This window comes from Corythoichthys intestinalis, chromosome 5 (genome assembly GCF_030265065.1).
Source record: "Corythoichthys intestinalis isolate RoL2023-P3 chromosome 5, ASM3026506v1, whole genome shotgun sequence".
NCBI classification, from domain to species: Eukaryota; Metazoa; Chordata; class Actinopteri; order Syngnathiformes; family Syngnathidae; genus Corythoichthys; species Corythoichthys intestinalis.
This window is the reverse complement of record NC_080399.1, coordinates 8,147,748-8,167,625: the sequence shown is the minus strand read 5'-3', so window position 1 is coordinate 8,167,625 and position 19,878 is coordinate 8,147,748. Positions and strand designations below refer to the sequence as shown.

At 35.4% G+C, this 19,878-nt stretch overlaps 1 protein-coding gene across 3 annotated transcripts in view; it reads left to right on the top strand.

Annotated features, from left to right (window-relative positions):
• The window catches only part of LOC130915831 (protein MTSS 2-like), a 106,422-nt gene that overhangs the window by 63,486 nt on the left and 23,058 nt on the right, over positions 1-19,878 (top strand). For all 3 annotated transcript variants that reach the window (XM_057835952.1, XM_057835951.1, XM_057835950.1), the window contains exons 4-7: positions 6,988-7,072; positions 7,227-7,318; positions 7,415-7,489; positions 17,028-17,185. In XM_057835952.1, coding sequence (XP_057691935.1) covers positions 6,988-7,072; positions 7,227-7,318; positions 7,415-7,489; positions 17,028-17,185 — 410 coding nt within the window. The remainder of the gene's footprint in view (positions 1-6,987; positions 7,073-7,226; positions 7,319-7,414; positions 7,490-17,027; positions 17,186-19,878) is intronic.

The following is a 19,878-nucleotide window of genomic DNA, read 5'->3' as shown; positions in this document are numbered from 1 at the left end:
GTTAAAATGAGTTGAAAGCTCAAATTTGTTCCTCTTGTCAAGATGCACCCTCCTACTAATGAGTTTATCTCTAGTAGACATCCAATCCATGTTAAGTGTGAGGGTGGCAACAAATAAATGAATTACATCAACAGCAAAGGACCCAGAAATCATCAGGAAGTCACTTGGAAATGTCCCAAATCAATAGGATGTGACCTGGAATTGCCTCAAAATCAACAGGAATGAAGTAACTCAAGAGCAATAGGAAATGATCCAAAAATGCTCCAAGGAAAGTGACCTTCAAATGGATTGGACGTCTATCACCGTCAATGGCAGCCAGTGAGTTAAAAAATAGACGTACAATCCATTTGAAGTGGCAGTGAATGAACTAGAGCTGAAACGAATACTCGAGCAACTCGAGTAACTCGAGTTTAAAAATGATCCGAGTAATTTTATTCACCTCGAGTAATCGTTTAATTTTGACAGCTCTAAGCATCACGTTTTGCCCGGACAACGCGCTGATGTCACGTGCGTAGAGGAAGAAGCAATTAAAAAAAAAAAAAAAAAACTTACTGCAACCGACAGCCGCTACAAATGACACCGACGTTGCTAAAAACTAGCCCGTATGATGCTACGGTGGTAGCAGGTAGTGTTTGATGCGTCTCGTAGAGATCACATGTATGTTGAACTAGATGCGAAATGACAGAGTCAGCGGCGTTAGTAAACAGCCGCCATCTTAAAGCAGTAAACTTCTAAGCGCTAATAAATAAGATTAACGTTACTGTCACTCGCTCACGTAACATTAGCCCTGCGGAGGGCTAGGTTTCTATTAATTATGACCACTGTCAATGCGTGGCTAACGTGTCTTACACCAGGCTTTATTTAGTCTGTGAAAACATAGTGCTGTAGAGTGATAAGGGTGTAAAATAATTCATTCATTCATTCATTCATTTTCCATGCCGCTTTTCCTCACGAGGGTCGCAGAGGTGCTGGAGCCTATCCCAGCTAACTCGGGGCAGTAGGCAGGGGACACCCTGAACTGGTTGCCAGCCAATTGCAGGGCGGTGTAAAATAAAAACTTAATAATGCTAACTGTCAATTTTAGCTCAGTAGTCATTGCTGGATAAAACACCAAGTAGCACTGGTCCCTAATGTGCTCCAATACAGCAGGTATCATAGATTTATTTTGAACACTGCAGAAACTCAAAATCCTATCAGGAATTACGATTTAGACTAATTTAAAACTTAACTAGAACTTAAAAATAGCTTGAAAGAAATAGAAATTCAATTGAAACACGTGGGAAAAACACCTAACTTTTAAGTGATGTGTGTTATCTATTTGTGTATTAGCTATCTGTCTGTCTGTCTGTCTGTAGTATATTATATATATATATATATATATATATATATTAGAGCTGTCCCGACTAGTCGACATAGTCGACGTCATCGATGACGTAAATCCGTCGACGAGCACAACATCCCGTCGACGGTTAATGAAGGGTTAAAAAAATTTATGCGTGGAAAGTTAGAATGTCGGATGCTCTGTTTGCAAGTGGGGAAAGCGGCACAAAGCCAAAAAAAGCGCACCAGAGTGTCCAAAACATTGTCTTATTTCAAAGAAACAAAGGAGAGTACACTCTTCTGTCCTGTCTCTTCAATGCCAAGCTTGGCTGCACGTCGGCCGTGAATAAACACCTCAAGCGCCTTCACGCAGTTTGTAATTTTTTTTTTCTTTTCATTTTTTCTACACCAGAGGGTGCTGTCGCCTTACTAAATAATAATGTTTAATTGACAATGGGCCAAAAGTGCTATTAGTATTGTTCTTAATGCTAATTGAAAGGTTTATTTCATGTTATGGTTTATTTTATGGTATAGAAAATTATATAAGGTTAAAAGGTCATAAATATATACAGTATATGCAGTGATTGCACTCAAGGGAGAGATTGTCAATGATAAGATAATAAATTAAGGTAAAGGCAATTCATTGATATATAAATAAGGTTTAAAAGGAAAAAGGTGAAAAGTTTTTGTTAATTTCTAGTTGTGTTGCTTTATTTGTGTGCACCGTAGCTCTTACAGTGTGTTTACATCAAGGATGGAATAAAAGTTGTAAACCATCAGTTTAAGAGACCATCTTTTCAATCGGGATGCTACACTAGTTAATTCTATCAGCATTTGAACTCATTGTTTATTTGTGATTTATTATTGTTATTTACGTGTTTATTTGTACTTTAATAAATAATTTGACTGTTCCAATATGTTTTTTTGTGAATTGATAAGCGTCAACAAACATTTCATTGCTAAATTAGTAAAAAATTTAATTATTAGATTAGTCGACTAATCGTAAAAATAGTCGGCTGACTAATCGGGAGAAAATTAGTCGTTTGGGACAGCCCTAATATATATATATGTGTATATATATATATATATATATATATATATATATATATATATACACACACACACACTCGGCCTGAACGATATTGGAAAAAACTTTTGCTGCGATTTTTTGGGGGTTTGCGATATTATATTGCGATATTAAAAAAAAAAAAAAAAAAAAAAAAAATATATATATATATATATATATATTTATTTAAAATAAATTTTCACTAGATGACTTGAATAGCTGTTTGGAAAGACTTTGGATGACTCACTTTGACCAGTGTACAGTGATACCTCGTTTTTCGCGGTTAATGGGGACCAGAACCCGCCGCCCCCCAAATTTTTATTTTTTTGTGTGTGTGCTCATTGTATTTATTCAGATTTAGCATTGGAAAGAGATACATATAAGGCATGTTTTTTTCACACTTTTTCCCCAAAGTACGATTTTAAAAAAATGTGTGTATATATATATATATATATATATATATATATACATATTTATATATACACATACATAATGTATATATATATTAATAAATGGTTTTAAGCACTTCAAATTTAATAATTATGATCAGTTTTAAACATAACTGTCCAACCAAATCATTTTTGAACAAGAATAAAGTACTGTAGTAGAAAAATGCTTGGCTTTATTAAATACTTCTGTTTATCTACCTTAGCTGTGACTCTTGGTGGACATGTAGAAATTACAAACTCCTCATGATCACTTCTGGCATTTAATTTATATGTTTCAAACGTCTCCACACACACACACACACACATTCATTCCAAAGCGGCTTCCTTGCAGAAACTGTTTAAGAAGTTAAACGATGATTGACAGCTGCTGCGCTGTGATGTCCGCTTCTTTGGCAAGATCAAAGATACCAGCATCGTTAACTTTAATAATCAAGTGCTGCAGTGACTGTGAGGTTCAAAGAGCTTGTGAGGCTCTGCGCAGAGCAGAAAGCAGGGCGTATGTGGATTAAAAAAAACTATCGCACGTCCTTGCGATGGGAATATTGCGCACGCACACATCGCGATGGCGATGTTTAAACGATGTAACGTTCAGGTTTAATATACACAGTATATATATATATATTTATAAGATCTAAAAGTTTTTTGAGTGAAAGCAGTGAATTAGTTTGAAACTAAATTACTTTGGCTAAAGCCTTACAATCCCTCTCTCAACAATTAGAAATATCGTGGGAAAGCAATGTGGAGAAGAAAGGTAGTAATTAATCTTTTTCTTAACACCCTATGTTATTTCCCAACGCAGAGAAGATATATCAATTGGTACCACTACGCACAGTCATGGTTGCACTTCCCATCATGCATTTGGGCGGAACAGTTAAATGGCTACAGTATCATTTACTGAAAGCTCAACAAATACACTAGATGGCAATATTTAGTCACAATATACAAAGTCACATTTGTCCTTTAAGAATTACAAGTCTTTCTATCCGTGTATCCCTCTCACAGAAAGAATGTTAATAATGTAAATGCCATCTTGAGGATTTATTGTCATAATAATCAAATACAGGAGTTTTATTCATTTTTTTTCTTAATGCATTGCCAAAATGTATATGATCGGGAAAAATTATCGGGAATGACTGGAATTGAATCGGGAGCAAAAAAAAAAAACAATCGGCTCGGGAAATATCGGGATCGGCAGATACTCAAACTAAAACGATCGGGATCGGATCGGGAGCAAAAAAACATGATCGGAACAACCCTAGAAAAAAGTGACATTTATCCGATTAATCGATTACAAAAATAATCGTGAGTTGCAGCCATAGCGTGAACGGCAACCAATGAGTGAAAAGCACCATCCCAGTATTTGTCACTAGTAGACCTCCAATCCATTTGAATCCACTTCAAATGGATTGGACGTCTAGCGCCATCAACGGGCAGTCAATGAGTTAACCGCACCACATGTCCATTTACAATTCTGAACATCTGTATGGGGGCGCCGATTCAACAAGAAGACCCCAAGATTAGCAATCTGTGGCCCAGATTACAAGAGGATCATTGCTGACACATACTGTACTCGCTTGTAAACCAGCAGTGAGACGCTGGCCTGTCTGAGCTTTAGAGATTAAGGCTGTTTAATTACACTTCAGCAGAGAGGAAAAGTACAGTAAGAAACACTCACAAGCTGTTATGTATGCACTGTGCGTTTCATGGGGATGGTCTTAGTTTGCAGATAGTGTAATATTTGCTTTCACCGCATGAATGTGAATTTTACGGGCTCGGGTTTTCAATGGCGACTTTGTGGTCGCGGGAGAAAAAACATTTCGTGGAGGCAAAACAAAAGCAGTTATGATAAAGTACTGTACTGCTTTTGATTTGATATTGTGGTACATAACTAATCGATGAAGATATGATTTTGAAAGTCAACCGTTTACAGGCATTGTAGTCTTAAAATTGACTATTTTTTGCGGGGTGTTATTAATAGATATTCATATTTTTTATATATATATTTTTTATATATATATTTTTTTATTTAAAACAAAATAAATATAAAAAGGGGAAAAAATCCGTAAATATTAAATTTTTCTAATTATTTCAAACAATATTTGCTTTATTAAAAAAAAATGGAGTAAAAATAATAAAGTAAAAATAACATATTATTTTTATGTTACACTTTAAAAGAAAAATGACACAAAAATGAAAAAAAAAAGTTATTCATTGGAAATTTAATTAAAAAAAAAAAAAAACTACAAAAAGCATGCATGAGTCGCATTGTCATTCAATATTCTTATCATTTATTCCACTCTTTTATTTATTAAAAAATAGTCTGTTTGAATAAATAACAAAGACTAATTCTTCTTTTTATTGTTTACTTGTAAAATTAATAAAAGAGTTTAAAAATGGTTTTATATTTATTTCAAAATAATATTTATTTTAAAAAATGTGTTTTTGAGTAAAAATAATAAAAATATTCAACTTTTTTTTAAAAAAAAATTGTTTTTCATTATAAAATATATTGTAAATGAAAAAAAAGTCAAAAAAGGGAAAATATTCAGTTTTATTTTAAAAGGAAAAATGAAACAAAAAGGAAAAATAATCTTATAATACTGTATTCAGTTTTTTATGTTCAGTAACAATTAAAAAGTTATTGGTAAGTTATTGGTATTTTTATTTGCTCATTAAAGATTTTATTTATTTACATTTTTTTTAAATAACAAAAGAAAGTCAAATTCTTGTCTTTTCATTGTTTACTTTTAAAATAAATAAGATTAAAAATATGATTTTAGATTTATTTCAAATTTAAAAAATACATATATTTTTGAGTAAAAATAATAAAAATATTCAACTTAAAAAAAAAAAAAAATTGTTATCCATTATAAAATATATTTTAAATGAAAAAAGAAAGTCAAAAAATGGAAAATATTCAGTTTTATTTTAAAAGAAAAATGAAACAAAAAGGAAAAATAATCTTATAATATTCAGTATTCAGTTTTTTATGTTCAGTAACAATTAAAAAGTTATTGGTAAGTTATTGGTATTTTTATTTGCTCATTAAAGATTTTATTTATTTACATTTTTTTTTAAATAACAAAAGAAAGTCAAATTCTTGTCTTTTCATTGTTTACTTTTAAAATAAATAAGATTAAAAATATGATTTTATATTTATTTCAAATTTAAAAAATACATATATTTTTGAGTAAAAATAATAAAAATATTCAACTTAAAAAAAAAAAAAAAATTGTTATCCATTATAAAATATATTTTAAATGAAAAAAGAAAGTCAAAAAATGGAAAATATTCAGTTTTATTTTAAAAGAAAAATGAAACAAAAAGGAAAAATAATCTTATAATATTCAGTTTTTTATGTTCAGTAACAATTAAAAAGTTATTGGTAAGTTATTGGTATTTTTATTTATTCATTAAAGATTTTATTTATTTAATTTTTTTTTTGAATAAATAACAAAAGAAAGTCAAATTCTTCTCTTTTTATTGTTTACTTTTAAAATAAATAAGACTAAAAATATGATTTATTTATTTCAAATGTAAAAAATACATATATTTTGAGTAAAAATAATTACGTAAAATTTTTAAAATTATTTTTGTTTTGTGAATTTATTTTTTTATGCATTATAAAATATATTTTAAATGGGAAAAAAAGTCAATGGAAAAATATTGTTTCATTTGTACTGTAATAATTTAAAAAAAAAACAATTTATTGGTATTTCTTAAATTAAAAAACAACAATAAAACCATGCATGAATCATATTTACATTCTAAAAATATTCTCTCCTCTTATTAAAAAATATTTATTAAAAATGTTATATTTTATATATATTTAATAATAAAACTTAAAAGCACAGAAAGACACGCATTGTTCTCTTTTATTATTAAATTTTAGAATTGATAAATACTTAAAAAACAATGTTTAACTTTTATATTTATTTTATTTTTCTAAAGTTATTTAATAGAATTCATTTTTTCAAGTTTTTTGTTTCTATTATTTTTTAAAAATTATAATTAAAACAGCAAAAAAGAAAAAAACATACACGAATCTCGTTTCGGATTGGACCAAATGCTCTCTTCCACCTGTCGTCCATCTCTGTTAATTGTACTGTAACAAGATCTCGCCATTCTTAATTCAAAATCCAATTTTTCTAGGTGCCACCAGAGATATTGGCTCAGCTCTGACCAGGATGTGCATGCGCCACCGTAGCATCGAGGCAAAACTCCGCCACTTTACAAAGTAAGTGCCTCTTCTCACCTTGAGCAGGATTAGCTCTCGTCCCTTCCATTCCATCTCACCTGACCTTCATCTCCTCCCTGAGTGTTTCCCGCAAGACCGATAAAGCCATTTACAACACGTCCTTCATTTTCTGAGTGTCATCTGATTACTGCAGCGCTCTGGTGGAAGGCCTGGTCACGCCACTGCAGGACAGAATAGAGGAATGGAAGAAGACTGCAAATCAGCTGGACAAGGACCACGCCAAAGGTGAATGACACACAACCAGCTTTCCAAGACTAAAATCTGAAATATGTATTAAACAATCATGTATTTATTTATTTATTTTTTTTAAAATTCCAACAGAGTACAAACGGTCTCGCCAAGAAATCAAACGAAAGTCATTGGATACCGTGAAACTTCAGAAAAAAGCAAGAAAAGGTGAGAAACCCCTCAGTGTAGCTTGAATTAAGTTGAACTAGCGCCATCTTGGGTTAGATTCAGGCGTTACAACAGCAGGCATACAAATCAAACTGCCATTGTACTGTGGGTACTAGGGGTGTGACAATTTATCGTAATGGCGATGTATCGCGATTAGAGCTGTCAAACGATTCAAAATTTTAATCGAGTTAATCACAGTTTAAAAATGAATCAATCGTAATTAATCGCAATTCAAACCATCTCTAAAATATGCCATATTTTTCTGTAAATTATTGTTTGAATGGAAAAATAAGACACAAGACGGACATAAACATTCAACATACTGTACATAGTGTAAGTACTGTTTTTGCTTATTATAAAAATAAATCCACAAGATGGCATTAACATTATAAACATTCTTTCTGTTAAAGGGATCCACGGATAGAAAGACTTGTAGTTCTTAAAAGATAAATTTGAATACAAGTTATAGTAATTTTTAAAGATGTCATCCCGATCGATCGAGTCCGATCACGTCATTTTCAAAGTATCGGAATCGGCAAAAAAATATCGGACTTGCCTTTTTTCATATACATACAGTGCTTTGCAAAAGTATTCGGCCCCCTTGAATCTTGCAACCTTTCGCCACATTTCAGGCTTCAAACATAAAGTTATGAAATTTAATTTTTTTGTCAAGAATCAACAACAAGTGGGACACAATCATGAAGTGGAACAACATTTATTGGATAATTTAAACTTTTTTAACAAATAAAAAACTGAAAAGTGGGACGTGCAATATTATTCGGCCCCTTTACTTTCAGTGCAGCAAACTCACTCCAGAAGTTCAGTGAGGATCTCTGAATGATCCAATGTTGTCCTAAATGACCGATGATGATAAATAGAATCCACCTGTGTGTAATCAAGTCTCCGTATAAATGCACCTGCTCTGTGATAGTCTTAGGGTTCTGTTTAAAGTGCAGAGAGCATTATGAAAACCAAGGAACACACCAGGCAGGTCCGAGATACAGTTGTGGAGAAGTTTAAAGCCGGATTTGGATACAAAAAGATTTCCCAAGCTTTAAACATCTCAAGGAGCACTGTGCAAGCCATCATATTGAAATGGAAGGAGCATCAGACCACTGCAAATCTACCAAGACCCGGCCGTCCTTCCAAACTTTCTTCTCAAACAAGGAGAAAACTGATCAGAGATTCAGCCAAGAGGCCCATGATCACTCTGGATGAACTGCAGAGATCTACAGCTGAGGTGGGAGAGTCTGTCCATAGGACAACAATCAGTCGTACACTGCACAAATCTGGCCTTTATGGAAGAGTGGCAAGAAGAAAGCCATTCCTCAAAGATATCCATAAAAAGTCTCGTTTAAAGTTTGCCACAAGCCACCTGGGAGACACACCAAACATGTGGAAGAAGGTGCTCTGGTCAGATGAAACCAAAATTGAACTTTCTGGCCACAATGCAAAACGATATGTTTGGCGTAAAAGCAACACAGCTCATCACCCTGAACACACCATCCCCACTGTCAAAAATGGTGGTGGCAGCATCATGGTTTGGGCCTGCTTTTCTTCAGCAGGGACAGGGCAAATGGTTAAAATTGACGGGAAGATGGATGCAGCCAAATACAGGAACATTCTGGAAGAAAACCTGTTGGTATCTGCACAAGACCTGAGACTGGGACGGAGATTTATCTTCCAACAGGACAATGATCCAAAACATAAAGCCAAATCTACAATGGAATGGTTCAAAAATAAACATATCCAGGTGTTAGAATGGCCAAGTCAAAGTCCAGACCTGAATCCAATCGAGAATCTGTGGAAAGAGCTGAAGACTGCTGTTCACAAACACTCTCCATCCAACCTCACTGAGCTCGAGCTGTTTTGCAAGGAAGAATGGGCAAGAATGTCAGTCTCTCGATGTGCAAAACTGATAGAAACATACCCCAAGCGACTTGCAGCTGTAATTGGAGCAAAAGGTGGCGCTACAAAGTATTAACCCAAGGGGGCCGAATAATATTGCACGCCCCACTTTTCAGTTTTTTATTTGTTAAAAAAGTTTAAATTATCCAATAAATTTTGTTCCACTTCACGATTGTGTCCTACTTGTTGTTGATTCTTGACAAAAAATTAAAATTTTATATCTTTATGTTTGAAGCCTGAAATGTGGCGAAAGTTTGCAAGGTTCAAGGGGGCCGAATACTTTTGCAAGGCACTGTATATATATTTTTTATTTAAATCGTTTTGTAATTGTATTTAATGTGACGGACAAAATGTCTTACACTCATCCAGAGTAGTTTTGGCTTAAAGTAGGGCTATCAAATTTATTGCTTTAACGGCGGTAATTAATTTTTTAAAATTAATCATGTTAAATAATTAACGCATGCGCTGCACGACCCACTCACGCATTGTCGCGTTCAATCTATAAAGACGCTGTTTTACCGATAGATAGCGCTAAAAGGCAACGTCTAATGAGTAGAGAGAATTTTGACAGCCTTTGGAGCCATTTTTTATGTGGCTAAAGCCTTACAATACCTCTCTCAGCAATTAAAAATAACGTGGGAGGCAATGTGGGGAAGAAAGGTAGTAGTTGATCATTTTCTAAACACCCTATGTTCTTTCCCAACGCAGAGAAGATATATCAATTGGTGCCCCTACGCACAGTCATGGTTGCACTTCCCATCGTGCATTTGGGCAGAAGTTAAATGGCTGCAGTATCATTTACTGAAAGCTCAACAAATACACTAGATGGCAATATTTAGTCACAATATACAAAGTCACATTTATCCTTTAAGAATTACAAGTCGTTCTATCCGTGGATCCCTCTCACAGAAAGAATGTTAATAATGTAAATGCCATCTTGAGGATTTATTGTCATAATAAACAAATATAGTACTTATGTGCTGTATGTCGAATGTACATATTCGTCTGAGTTTTATTCATTTTTTTTCTTAATGCATTGCCAAAATGTATATGGTCGGGAAAAATTATCGGGAATGATTGGAATTGAATCGGGAGCAAAAAAAAAAAAAAGCAATCAGATCGGGAAATATCAGGATCGGCAGATACTCAAACTAAAATGATCGGGATCGGATCGGGAGCAAAAGAACATGATTGGAACAACCCTAGTAATTTTATATTAGAATCCCTCTTAAAAGTTTCGTTTTCAGCCACGTCGCTTTTCTTTTTGTAAACATTTTTTTGAGGGATAGGATTATTGTATTTTGTTGTGCTTTCACTAAATGATAGTATAACTGTTCTGCCCAAATGCCTGATGGGAAGTTGGGCAACCATGACTGTCAGTGGTGGCTGCAAATGGTACACGGTATGTTCTGCGTTGTGTTCGATTAGGCATGTTAAGAAAAAGATCGTCTCTTGCTCCGCCTAAAAGCATGATGGGAAGTTGGGAAGCCAATTGCATTGTTTGTTGATGAGACGTTACTACTTATCACGGAGTGCTAAGCTAGTTAGCGATTATGCTAATCAGTGTCCTAAGCAGTGTTGTTAATAATGGCGTTAGAATATAACTGTGTTACTAACGGTGTTATTTCCTTCAGTAGTGAGTAATCTAACTAATTACTTTTCTCATCTTGGCAACGCCGTTACCGTTACTGAGGCGGGAAAGCCGTGCGTTACTATGCTTTACGATGTTGGTTGACTGACGCGAGAAAAGTCTGAAAAAGACGGACTCACGGAGATGAGAGAGCAGAGCAGGAGTGAGGAGGAGGCAAGGGAGTGTGACACCGTTGCAAACGCGATGCTACTATGCTAGGTGGCTCCAATAATACCTGACTGTAGCCGATAGCCTACAAACTACGCCCACATGATGCTTCGGTAGATATCACATATATACAGAACTAGATGCAAATGACAGACACGGTGGAATTAGCATGATGATGCTAATGATGGGAAGTTGGGCAACCATGACTGTTAGTAGAGGTGGGAATCTTTGGGCACCTAACGATTCGATTACGATTCAGAGACTCCGATTCGATTATAAATCGATTATTGATGCCCCCCAATTTTTTTTTTTTTTCTTTTAAATGTTTTGTATATTTGTTCCAAAATTGTTCAAAAATCCTCTCAGGCTAAATAAACCAAACTACTATTTTAGCATCAAGTTACCGGTTAAAAACAGAAAATGAAATACTCAAGTCCCCATTCTGTATCAGCAGCTTTAAACTACATTCAATTAATTTAATGTTCTGAATCAACCGTTAAAGTTGTTAAAATTGCGCCCGTTATTCCATAATTTCCCTCATGTCTACTTTCGACATGTGAAAGTTTTAAAACTGTTTCATCATTTAAAGATAGATTCAAGTCAAGATTTTGCCGATTTAGGGGTATTTTAGATAAAAAGTAATTAGGTTCTCTATAACAGAGCCTTCTAGAGAAGTCTACTGCTTTAAGATGGCGCCTGTTTACTAGCGACTAGCTACTAGGGAAAGCGTCATTTCACATCTAGTCTAGATATATGTGATATCTACCATAGCCGTATGTTGCCGTATGTTTGTAGCAACGACCAACTGGGTGCTGTTTGTAGCGGCTGACGGCCGCAGTCAGATATTATTGTTTTTTTTTTTTTTTTTTTAACCAAGCGGCATTAGCTGCACATGATATTTACTCTCGGTCCGTTCCTCATTGCGTCCCGAAGACCGCGCCGACTGCGTTTTATTTCCGCTTTACCTGGTATAATTCAATAATCGGAATTTGGATGTTTGTGAATCGTTCTTGAATTTTCCACGGCCGAATCGCGAATAATCTAAGAATCGGAAATTTTGCACGCCTCTAACTGTTAGGAGTGGCTGCCAAAGCTTAAGCCAATAAAAGGCACGGTCCAATGAACGCCTGTACCCACTCGCATTTCTCTGCCTTTTCGCTCTCAATGTGCTAAACCGGCATCATCGTAAATTATTTGAGGCAACGCATGAACGGGTCATTCTGTGCATGCGTTAATTACGCCAAATATTTTAACGCGATTAATTTAAAAATTAATTACCGCCCGTTAACGCGATAAATTTGACGGCTCTGATCGCGTTACTTTATATCCCAAAAGGTTATCAATATGCTCCTGCCAAGAATGGATATATAGTTTTAAAATATGTCATTGTTTGGGGGAAAAAAAACTTCCACGAGAATAGTGTCTATGCTAGCTCATTGACAGCGCTAGTCGTCCAGTCAATTTTGACTGGGAGCTCGGATCTTTCAGATCCATTTAAAAGTGAGATAATTTGTTAGATGACATAAAATGACATCTGTTATAAGCATGCATTAGAATATAACTTTAATGTCATTGTCAGCAAAACATTGTCAAGTGCCATTTCATAATTACAGTGGGGTAAATAAGTATTTAGTCAGGTTCTCCCACTTGAAAATATCAGAGAGGCCTGTAATTGTCAACATGGGTAAACCTCCACCATGACAGACAGAATGTGGAAAAACCCCCCAGAAAATCACATTGTTTGATTTTTAAAGAATTTATTTGCAAATCATGGTGGAAAATAAGTATGTGGTCAATACCAAAAGTTCATCTCAATACTTTGTTATGTACCCTTTGTTGGCAATAACGGAGGCCAAATGTTTTCTGTAACTCTTCACAAGCTTTTCACACACTGTTGCTGGTATTTTGGCCCATTCCTCCATGCAGATCTCCTCTAGAGCAGTGATGTTTTGGGGCTGTCGTTGGGCAACACAGACTTTCAACTCCCTCCACAGATTTTCTTTGGGGTTGAGATCTGGAGACTGGCTAGGCCACTCCAGGACCTTGAAATGCTTCTTACGAAGCCACTCCTTTGTTGCCCTGGCTGTGTGTTTGGGATCATTGTCATGCTGTTAGGCCCAGCCACATCTCATCTTCAATGCCCTTGATGATGGAAGGAGATTTTCACTCAAAATCTCGTGATACATGGCCCCATTCATTCTTTCCTTTACACAGATCAGTCGTCCTGATCCCTTTGCAGAAAAACGGCACCAAAGCATGATGTTTCCACCCCCATGCTTCACAGTGGGTATGGTGCAATTCAGTATTCTTTCTCCTCCAAACACGAGAACCTGTGTTTCTGCCGAAAAGTTCTATTTTTGTTTAATCTGACCATAACACATTCTCCCGGTCCTCTTCTGGATCATCCAAATGCTCTCTAGCGAACCGTAGACGGGCCTGGACGTGTACTGGCTTTAGCAGGGGGACACGTCTGGCCGTGCAGGATTTGAGTCCCTGGCGGCGTATTGTGTTACTGATAGTAGCCTTTGTTACTGTGGTCCCAGCTCTCCCCGGGTGGTTCTGGGATGTTTGCTCACCGTTCTTATCATTTTGACGCCACGGGGTGAGATCTTGTATGGAGCCCCAGATCGAGAGAGATTATCAGTGGTCTTGTATGTCTTCCATTTTCTAATAATTGCTCCCACAGTTGATTTCTATACACCAAGCGAAGAGTGAAGAGTTACAGAAAACGTTTGGCTTCCGTTATTGCCAACAAAGGGTACATAACAAAGTTTTGAAATAAACTTTTGGTATTGACCAAATACTTTTTTCCACTCTAATTTGGAAATAAATACTTTAAAAATCAATGTGATTTTCTGTTTCTTTTTTCCACATTCTGTCTCTCATGGTTGAGGTTTACCCATGTTGACAATTACAGGCCTCTCTAATCATTTCAAGTAGGAGAAATTGCACAATTGGTGGTTGACTAAATACTTACTTGCCCCACTGTATGATAGTCTTATGATAGTCTTATGGTGCCACTGTCAAATAAAGGGTTACCAAATACCATAACTAGCAATTAATGAAACAACTGGAACAGTAACTGAAGAAATACTTAGCACAGAACATGAATTTTGATTGTTATTTATATCTTTAGTGCTGCAATGCATGCTAGGAGACACGTTGAATGATAACAGTGTTGACAGCAGGTGGCAGCAGAGGTTGACTGTCTCCCCTCCAAGGGAGCAGTGATAGTCAAATGAAGCTTCTTGAAGCAATGAAGCTTTGCAGCCAATCCGTTCAGAGCTTCATGGTGGTTCATTTGGTCTTATTATGCTGTCAAATAAAGTATTATCAGTTAATTGGTGTAATTAACCCATAATACAGTGAGGACAGCTCCGGCTTAGTCAAGTGCGGCTTATCTATAAACAAATGCCGATTTATATTAAATTTGGTGGGTGTCGGCTTACATTCAGGTGTGCCTTATCGTCCGAAAATTACGGTATATTTATTTTTACTAATTTATCTAAGTGAGTTAAATCTACTTGAAGCACTGGCAGATAATTTCAAGTATTTCTCGATTTACACCGAAAACAAGGGAATTTAACTGGTTTTAAGGAGATGTGTTTTTGCAGTGTGCTTTTCGTACCGATCTTTTTCCAGCATTTTTAAACAAAATGTCTTGATTTGCCACTAACAATGCTTGTTTTTTTTCCCCCTCCTTGATATCTTTCTGGCTATATCTCCTCCACTTTAGAGCTTCTCGGTATGTCTGTTCAACTCAGCGTATGGCAAATGCATGTGCTATTTCTTCAAGGCATCATCAGTATTATAACGTTCATATTTACTGTTTAATTCATTGCCATTGGCGGCGATAGACGTCTAATCCATTTGAACTGGATAAAATCTGTAGATTGGTCAATATAGGTAAATAACATAATGTAAACCATCCATTGGACTCACGTCTCAAGCAAAAGCTTGTAAAAGTTTAACGATAGTGCCATTTTCTATTATTTCCTTTGGGAAAAATAAACTCTTAACCCCAACTAATTGGAGGTCAGCCCTGCGTCAAATTGCGTTTCACCTCAGAGGTGCCACTATATGACAAATTTTCATTATGTGAGTGATAGTCAATTCCAAGGCTGTACGAAGGGATGCCATTATTAATGGACTAATCAACACCTAAGCGATTATGAAATTAAACAGCAACTATTTTCATCGGGGATAATTTGGGGTGTAATGGTCCACACAAGTCTCAGTTAAATAAATACTCCATGTTTCAATGACTTCAGCATAAGGCTAAAGCTAAATAAACATTTCCTGATTTGAAAATATCAAATAAATACACTTAAAAAAGTGTAATACTTCATTTGATAGTCTCTACTCTGTACATTCGTCATAACTTTCCTAGCACTGATCAATGAGAACTTCTTCGTCCCGTAATGCCCGTTGTTGGTATAGGTGCATTACCTCTACTGCCCCCTGGATTGGATTAGGACTAACAACTACATGAATTATTATTTTTTTTTTACTCAAACATATTCGCCATCTGATCGTGTGCAACGAACTGCGATATTCTTTTTATTTATTTTTTTTGTAGTTTATTTTTTCAAACTTAAAAAAAAAAAAATGGAATATGAAAAACGTAAATGGGGAAAAAAATTAAATATTCTCACTATGGTTAATAATTTTTTTTTTTTTAACTGATCTTTGTAATTAATCAAAATTATAATCTTTTGTGTTGGATTTAAACTTTTTTTAAAAAAATTAAAAATGAAGTTTTTTTCTCCGATTTATTTGTTAATTTTTATTATTTTTTTTCAATCTTTAAAATTAATAAACAAAAATTGGGAAAACAAATTAAATATACTTACTATAATTATTTTTTAATATATATATTTTTTTAAAATTGATCTTTAACTAATCAAAATTAAAATCTTTTTGTGTTGAATTAAATTTTTATTTTTAAAAAAAATTGAAACTAGAAAAAAAAATTGTATTCCCCCCGATTTATTTGTTAATTTTATTATTATTTTTTTAATCTTTAAAATTAAAAAACAAAAATTAGGAAAACAAATATTCTTACTGTGATTATTTTTTTAAATATATATTTTTTAAAATTGATCTTTAATTTATCAAAATTAAAACCTTAAAAAAAAATTGAAACTAGGAAAAAAAACTTTTTTTTCTCCGGATTTATTTGTTAATTTTTATTATTATTTATTAATCTTTCAAATTGAAAAACAAAAATCGGGAAAACCAAGTAAATATAACAAGAGTAATACAACAATTGATACCATAATTTACTCTGTATATGAGCCGATTATTCAACTAATCGCAAAAAAAAAAAAAAAAAAAAAAAAAAAAAAAATTGGTGATTAGGCGAGTATCAAAATGTTTCCTTTTAATTACTTCTATTTAGCGGTACTTTAAAGATCAGAATCATATTGATATACACTCAGATCGCAACTTTAACATGTTGACATCAGTGTGAGCAATTAGATGAGTTATTCAATTGAACCCATTGTGTCGAGATGCATGAAGCCTGCTGTGTTTGTTGTAAAACAAGCAGCTCACTTGTCTTTCATTCTTCATCGCCTCTGTTCATCCATCGCCGTGTCAGTGTAGTATTTACTGTGCCCTTGATTAACACTTTTGTAATGAAATCAATTCCAGGCTTTCGTTCCCAGTCATTACTAGTAACGCTGCATCAAGTCATTATCTTTGACATGCTTCATTGTTCTCCCATTGCCACGGACATGAACCCATCAAATAAACAAAGTTTCTCATTATGTTTTCTAATCATCTTTCTTTTTATTTTTATTTTTTATTTTTACTTCTTTTCATGCTTAGGGCGGGGTAACTTGCGCCCGCAATTAGACAGCGCCATGCAGGATGTTAGCGACCTGTACTTGCTCATGGAGGAGACGGAGAAGCAGGCCGTGCGCAGAGCTCTTCTGGAAGAAAGAGGGCGCTATTGCGCTTTTATTAACTTGCTGCAGCCTGTTGTGGTGAGTAATTATTAGATAAACTGTACATTTCAATATTTGCATAGGCATGGTGTTAAGCTAGTGTTTTTTTTCTTAAAAAAAAGCCCATGAAATGACATGAATGAAAAAAAATTCTCGTGATGCCGCTCAAATTTTTCGCGCACAGGAAAAAGTTCACTGGTAGAAGAACATTCGTTCATTTGCTACCATCCCTCCCACTTCAAATGGATTGGATGTCTCGTGCTGTGAATGGCAGTCAGTGATTTAAACCTTTAAAACCGGATGTGTTGGTGGCGACACATTTGCACATATCATCTTTGAAGTCTTGTCACGCTGTAATTATGTCACCCACATGCCACTGGTTGGTCTCAATTGAAAGTGTGGAAGTTGGGGTCCACGCCCGTTTTTACTTAAAGTAAACCGGGAGATAATGTCAAATGAGTTTTATAGTTTTATTGCTCTGATAAATAAACATTCAAACGCTGCATGGACTATGTGTTTATGTCCATATTTCCATTATTTCTTGTCCTTTTTCAAAACGGAAAGCACCAGGAAAACTACATATCTCAGGAGCCATTATGAATTATCAAAGGAAAGACATCCGAAAAATTTTAATATATTGCCGAGCAAGCGGCCATCTCAAGAAAGGGAGGCAAGGTAGCGAGCGACGGTAGGTTGTATTGAGCGAGCGACTTTTAGAAACGTGCGAAATGAATCGAAAACTAAATTTAGCACAAGCAACTGCGTTATTTCATTAACTCGAGGAAGAGGATGGGTCAGATTTGTCTTTGTTTTCTTCGGGTGAGGGGGTGAGTTAGAAAAGTAAAAGCAGTGCGCAAAGGGGAAAATCAATATTTTCAATTTGCATTTGGCAGAAAACACAGACAAGGCTGAAAAAGTAGTTTCTGCTCTTGCACCCTTCTTTAAAATAAACTGCTGTATTTTAAGCCAAAAGAACTGTTGTGTTTGATAGCAGTTTCATGGCGCATTAAGCCCCAGAACTATTTTTACAGTGCCTTGCAAAAGTATTCGGCCCCCTTGAACCTTGCAACCTTTCGCCACATTTCAGGCTTCAAACATAAAGATATAAAATTTCAATTTTTTGTCAAGAATCAACATCAAGTGGGACACAATGATGAAGTGGAACAAAATTTATTGGATAATTTAAACTTTTTTAACAAATAAAAAACTGAAAAGTGGGGCGTGCAATATTATTCGGCCCCCTCGCGTTAATACTTTGTAGCGCCACCTTTTGCTCCAATTACAGCTGCAAGTCGCTTTGGGTATGTTTCTATCAGTTTTGCACATCGAGAGACTGACATTCATGCCCATTCTTCCTTGCAAAACAGCTCGAGCTCAGTGAGGTTGGATGGAGAGTGTTTGTGAACAGCAGTCTTCAGCTCTTTCCACAGATTCTCGATTGGATTCAGGTCTGGACTTTGACTTGGCCATTGTAACACCTGGATACGTTTATTTTTTAACCATTCCATTGTAGATTTGGCTTTATGTTTTGGATCATTGTCCTGTTGGAAGATAAATCTCCGTCCCAGTCTCAGGTCTTGTGCAGATACCAACAGGTTTTCTTCCAGAATGTTCCTGTATTTGGCTGCATCCATCTTCCCATCAATTTTAACCATCTTCCCTGTCCCTGCTGAAGAAAAGCAGGCCCAAACCATGATGCTGCCACCACCATGTTTGACAGTGGGGATGGTGTGTTCAGGGTGATGAGCTGTGTTGCTTTTGCGCCAAACATATCGTTTTGCATTGTGGCCAAAAAGTTCAATTTTGGTTTCATCTGACCAGAGCACCTTCTTCCACATGTTTGGTGTGTCTCCCAGGTGGCTTGTGGCAAACTTTAAACGAGACTTTTTATGGATATCTTTGAGAAATGGCTTTCTTCTTGCCACTCTTCCATAAAGGCCAGATTTGTGCAGTGTACGACTGATTGTTGTCCTATGGACAGACTCTCCCACCTCAGCTGTAGATCTCTGCAGTTCATCCAGAGTGATCATGGACCTCTTGGCTGCATCTCTGATCAGTTTTCTCCTTGTTTGAGAAGAAAGTTTGGAAGGACGGCCGGGTCTTGGTAGATTTGCAGTGGTCTGATGCTCCTTCCATTTCAATATGATGGCTTGCACAGTGCTCCTTGAGATGTTTAAAGCTTGGGAAATCTTTTTGTATCCAAATCCGGCTTTAAACTTCTCCACAACTGTATCTCGGACCTGCCTGGTGTGTTCCTTGGTTTTCATAATGCTCTCTGCACTTTAAACAGAACCCTGAGACTATCACAGAGCAGGTGCATTTATACGGAGACTTGATTACACACAGGTGGATTCTATTTATCATCATCGGTCGTTTAGGACAACATTGGATCATTCAGAGATCCTCACTGAACTTCTGGAGTGAGTTTGCTGCACTGAAAGTAAAGGGGCCGAATAATATTGCACGCCCCACTTTTCAGTTTTTTATTTGTTAAAAAAGTTGAAATTATCCAATAAATGTTGTTCCACTTCACGATTGTGTCCCACTTGTTGTTGATTCTTGACAAAAAAATTAAATTTCATATCTTTATGTTTGAAGCTTGAAATGGGTTGCAAGATTCAAGGGGGCCGAATACTTTTGCAAGGCACTGTAATTTGTCCGTTTTACCCTGGAGACCCCCAATTACAGACACCGTGCAACCGCTTTGTTTCATAAAAAGAATTTTTATTATT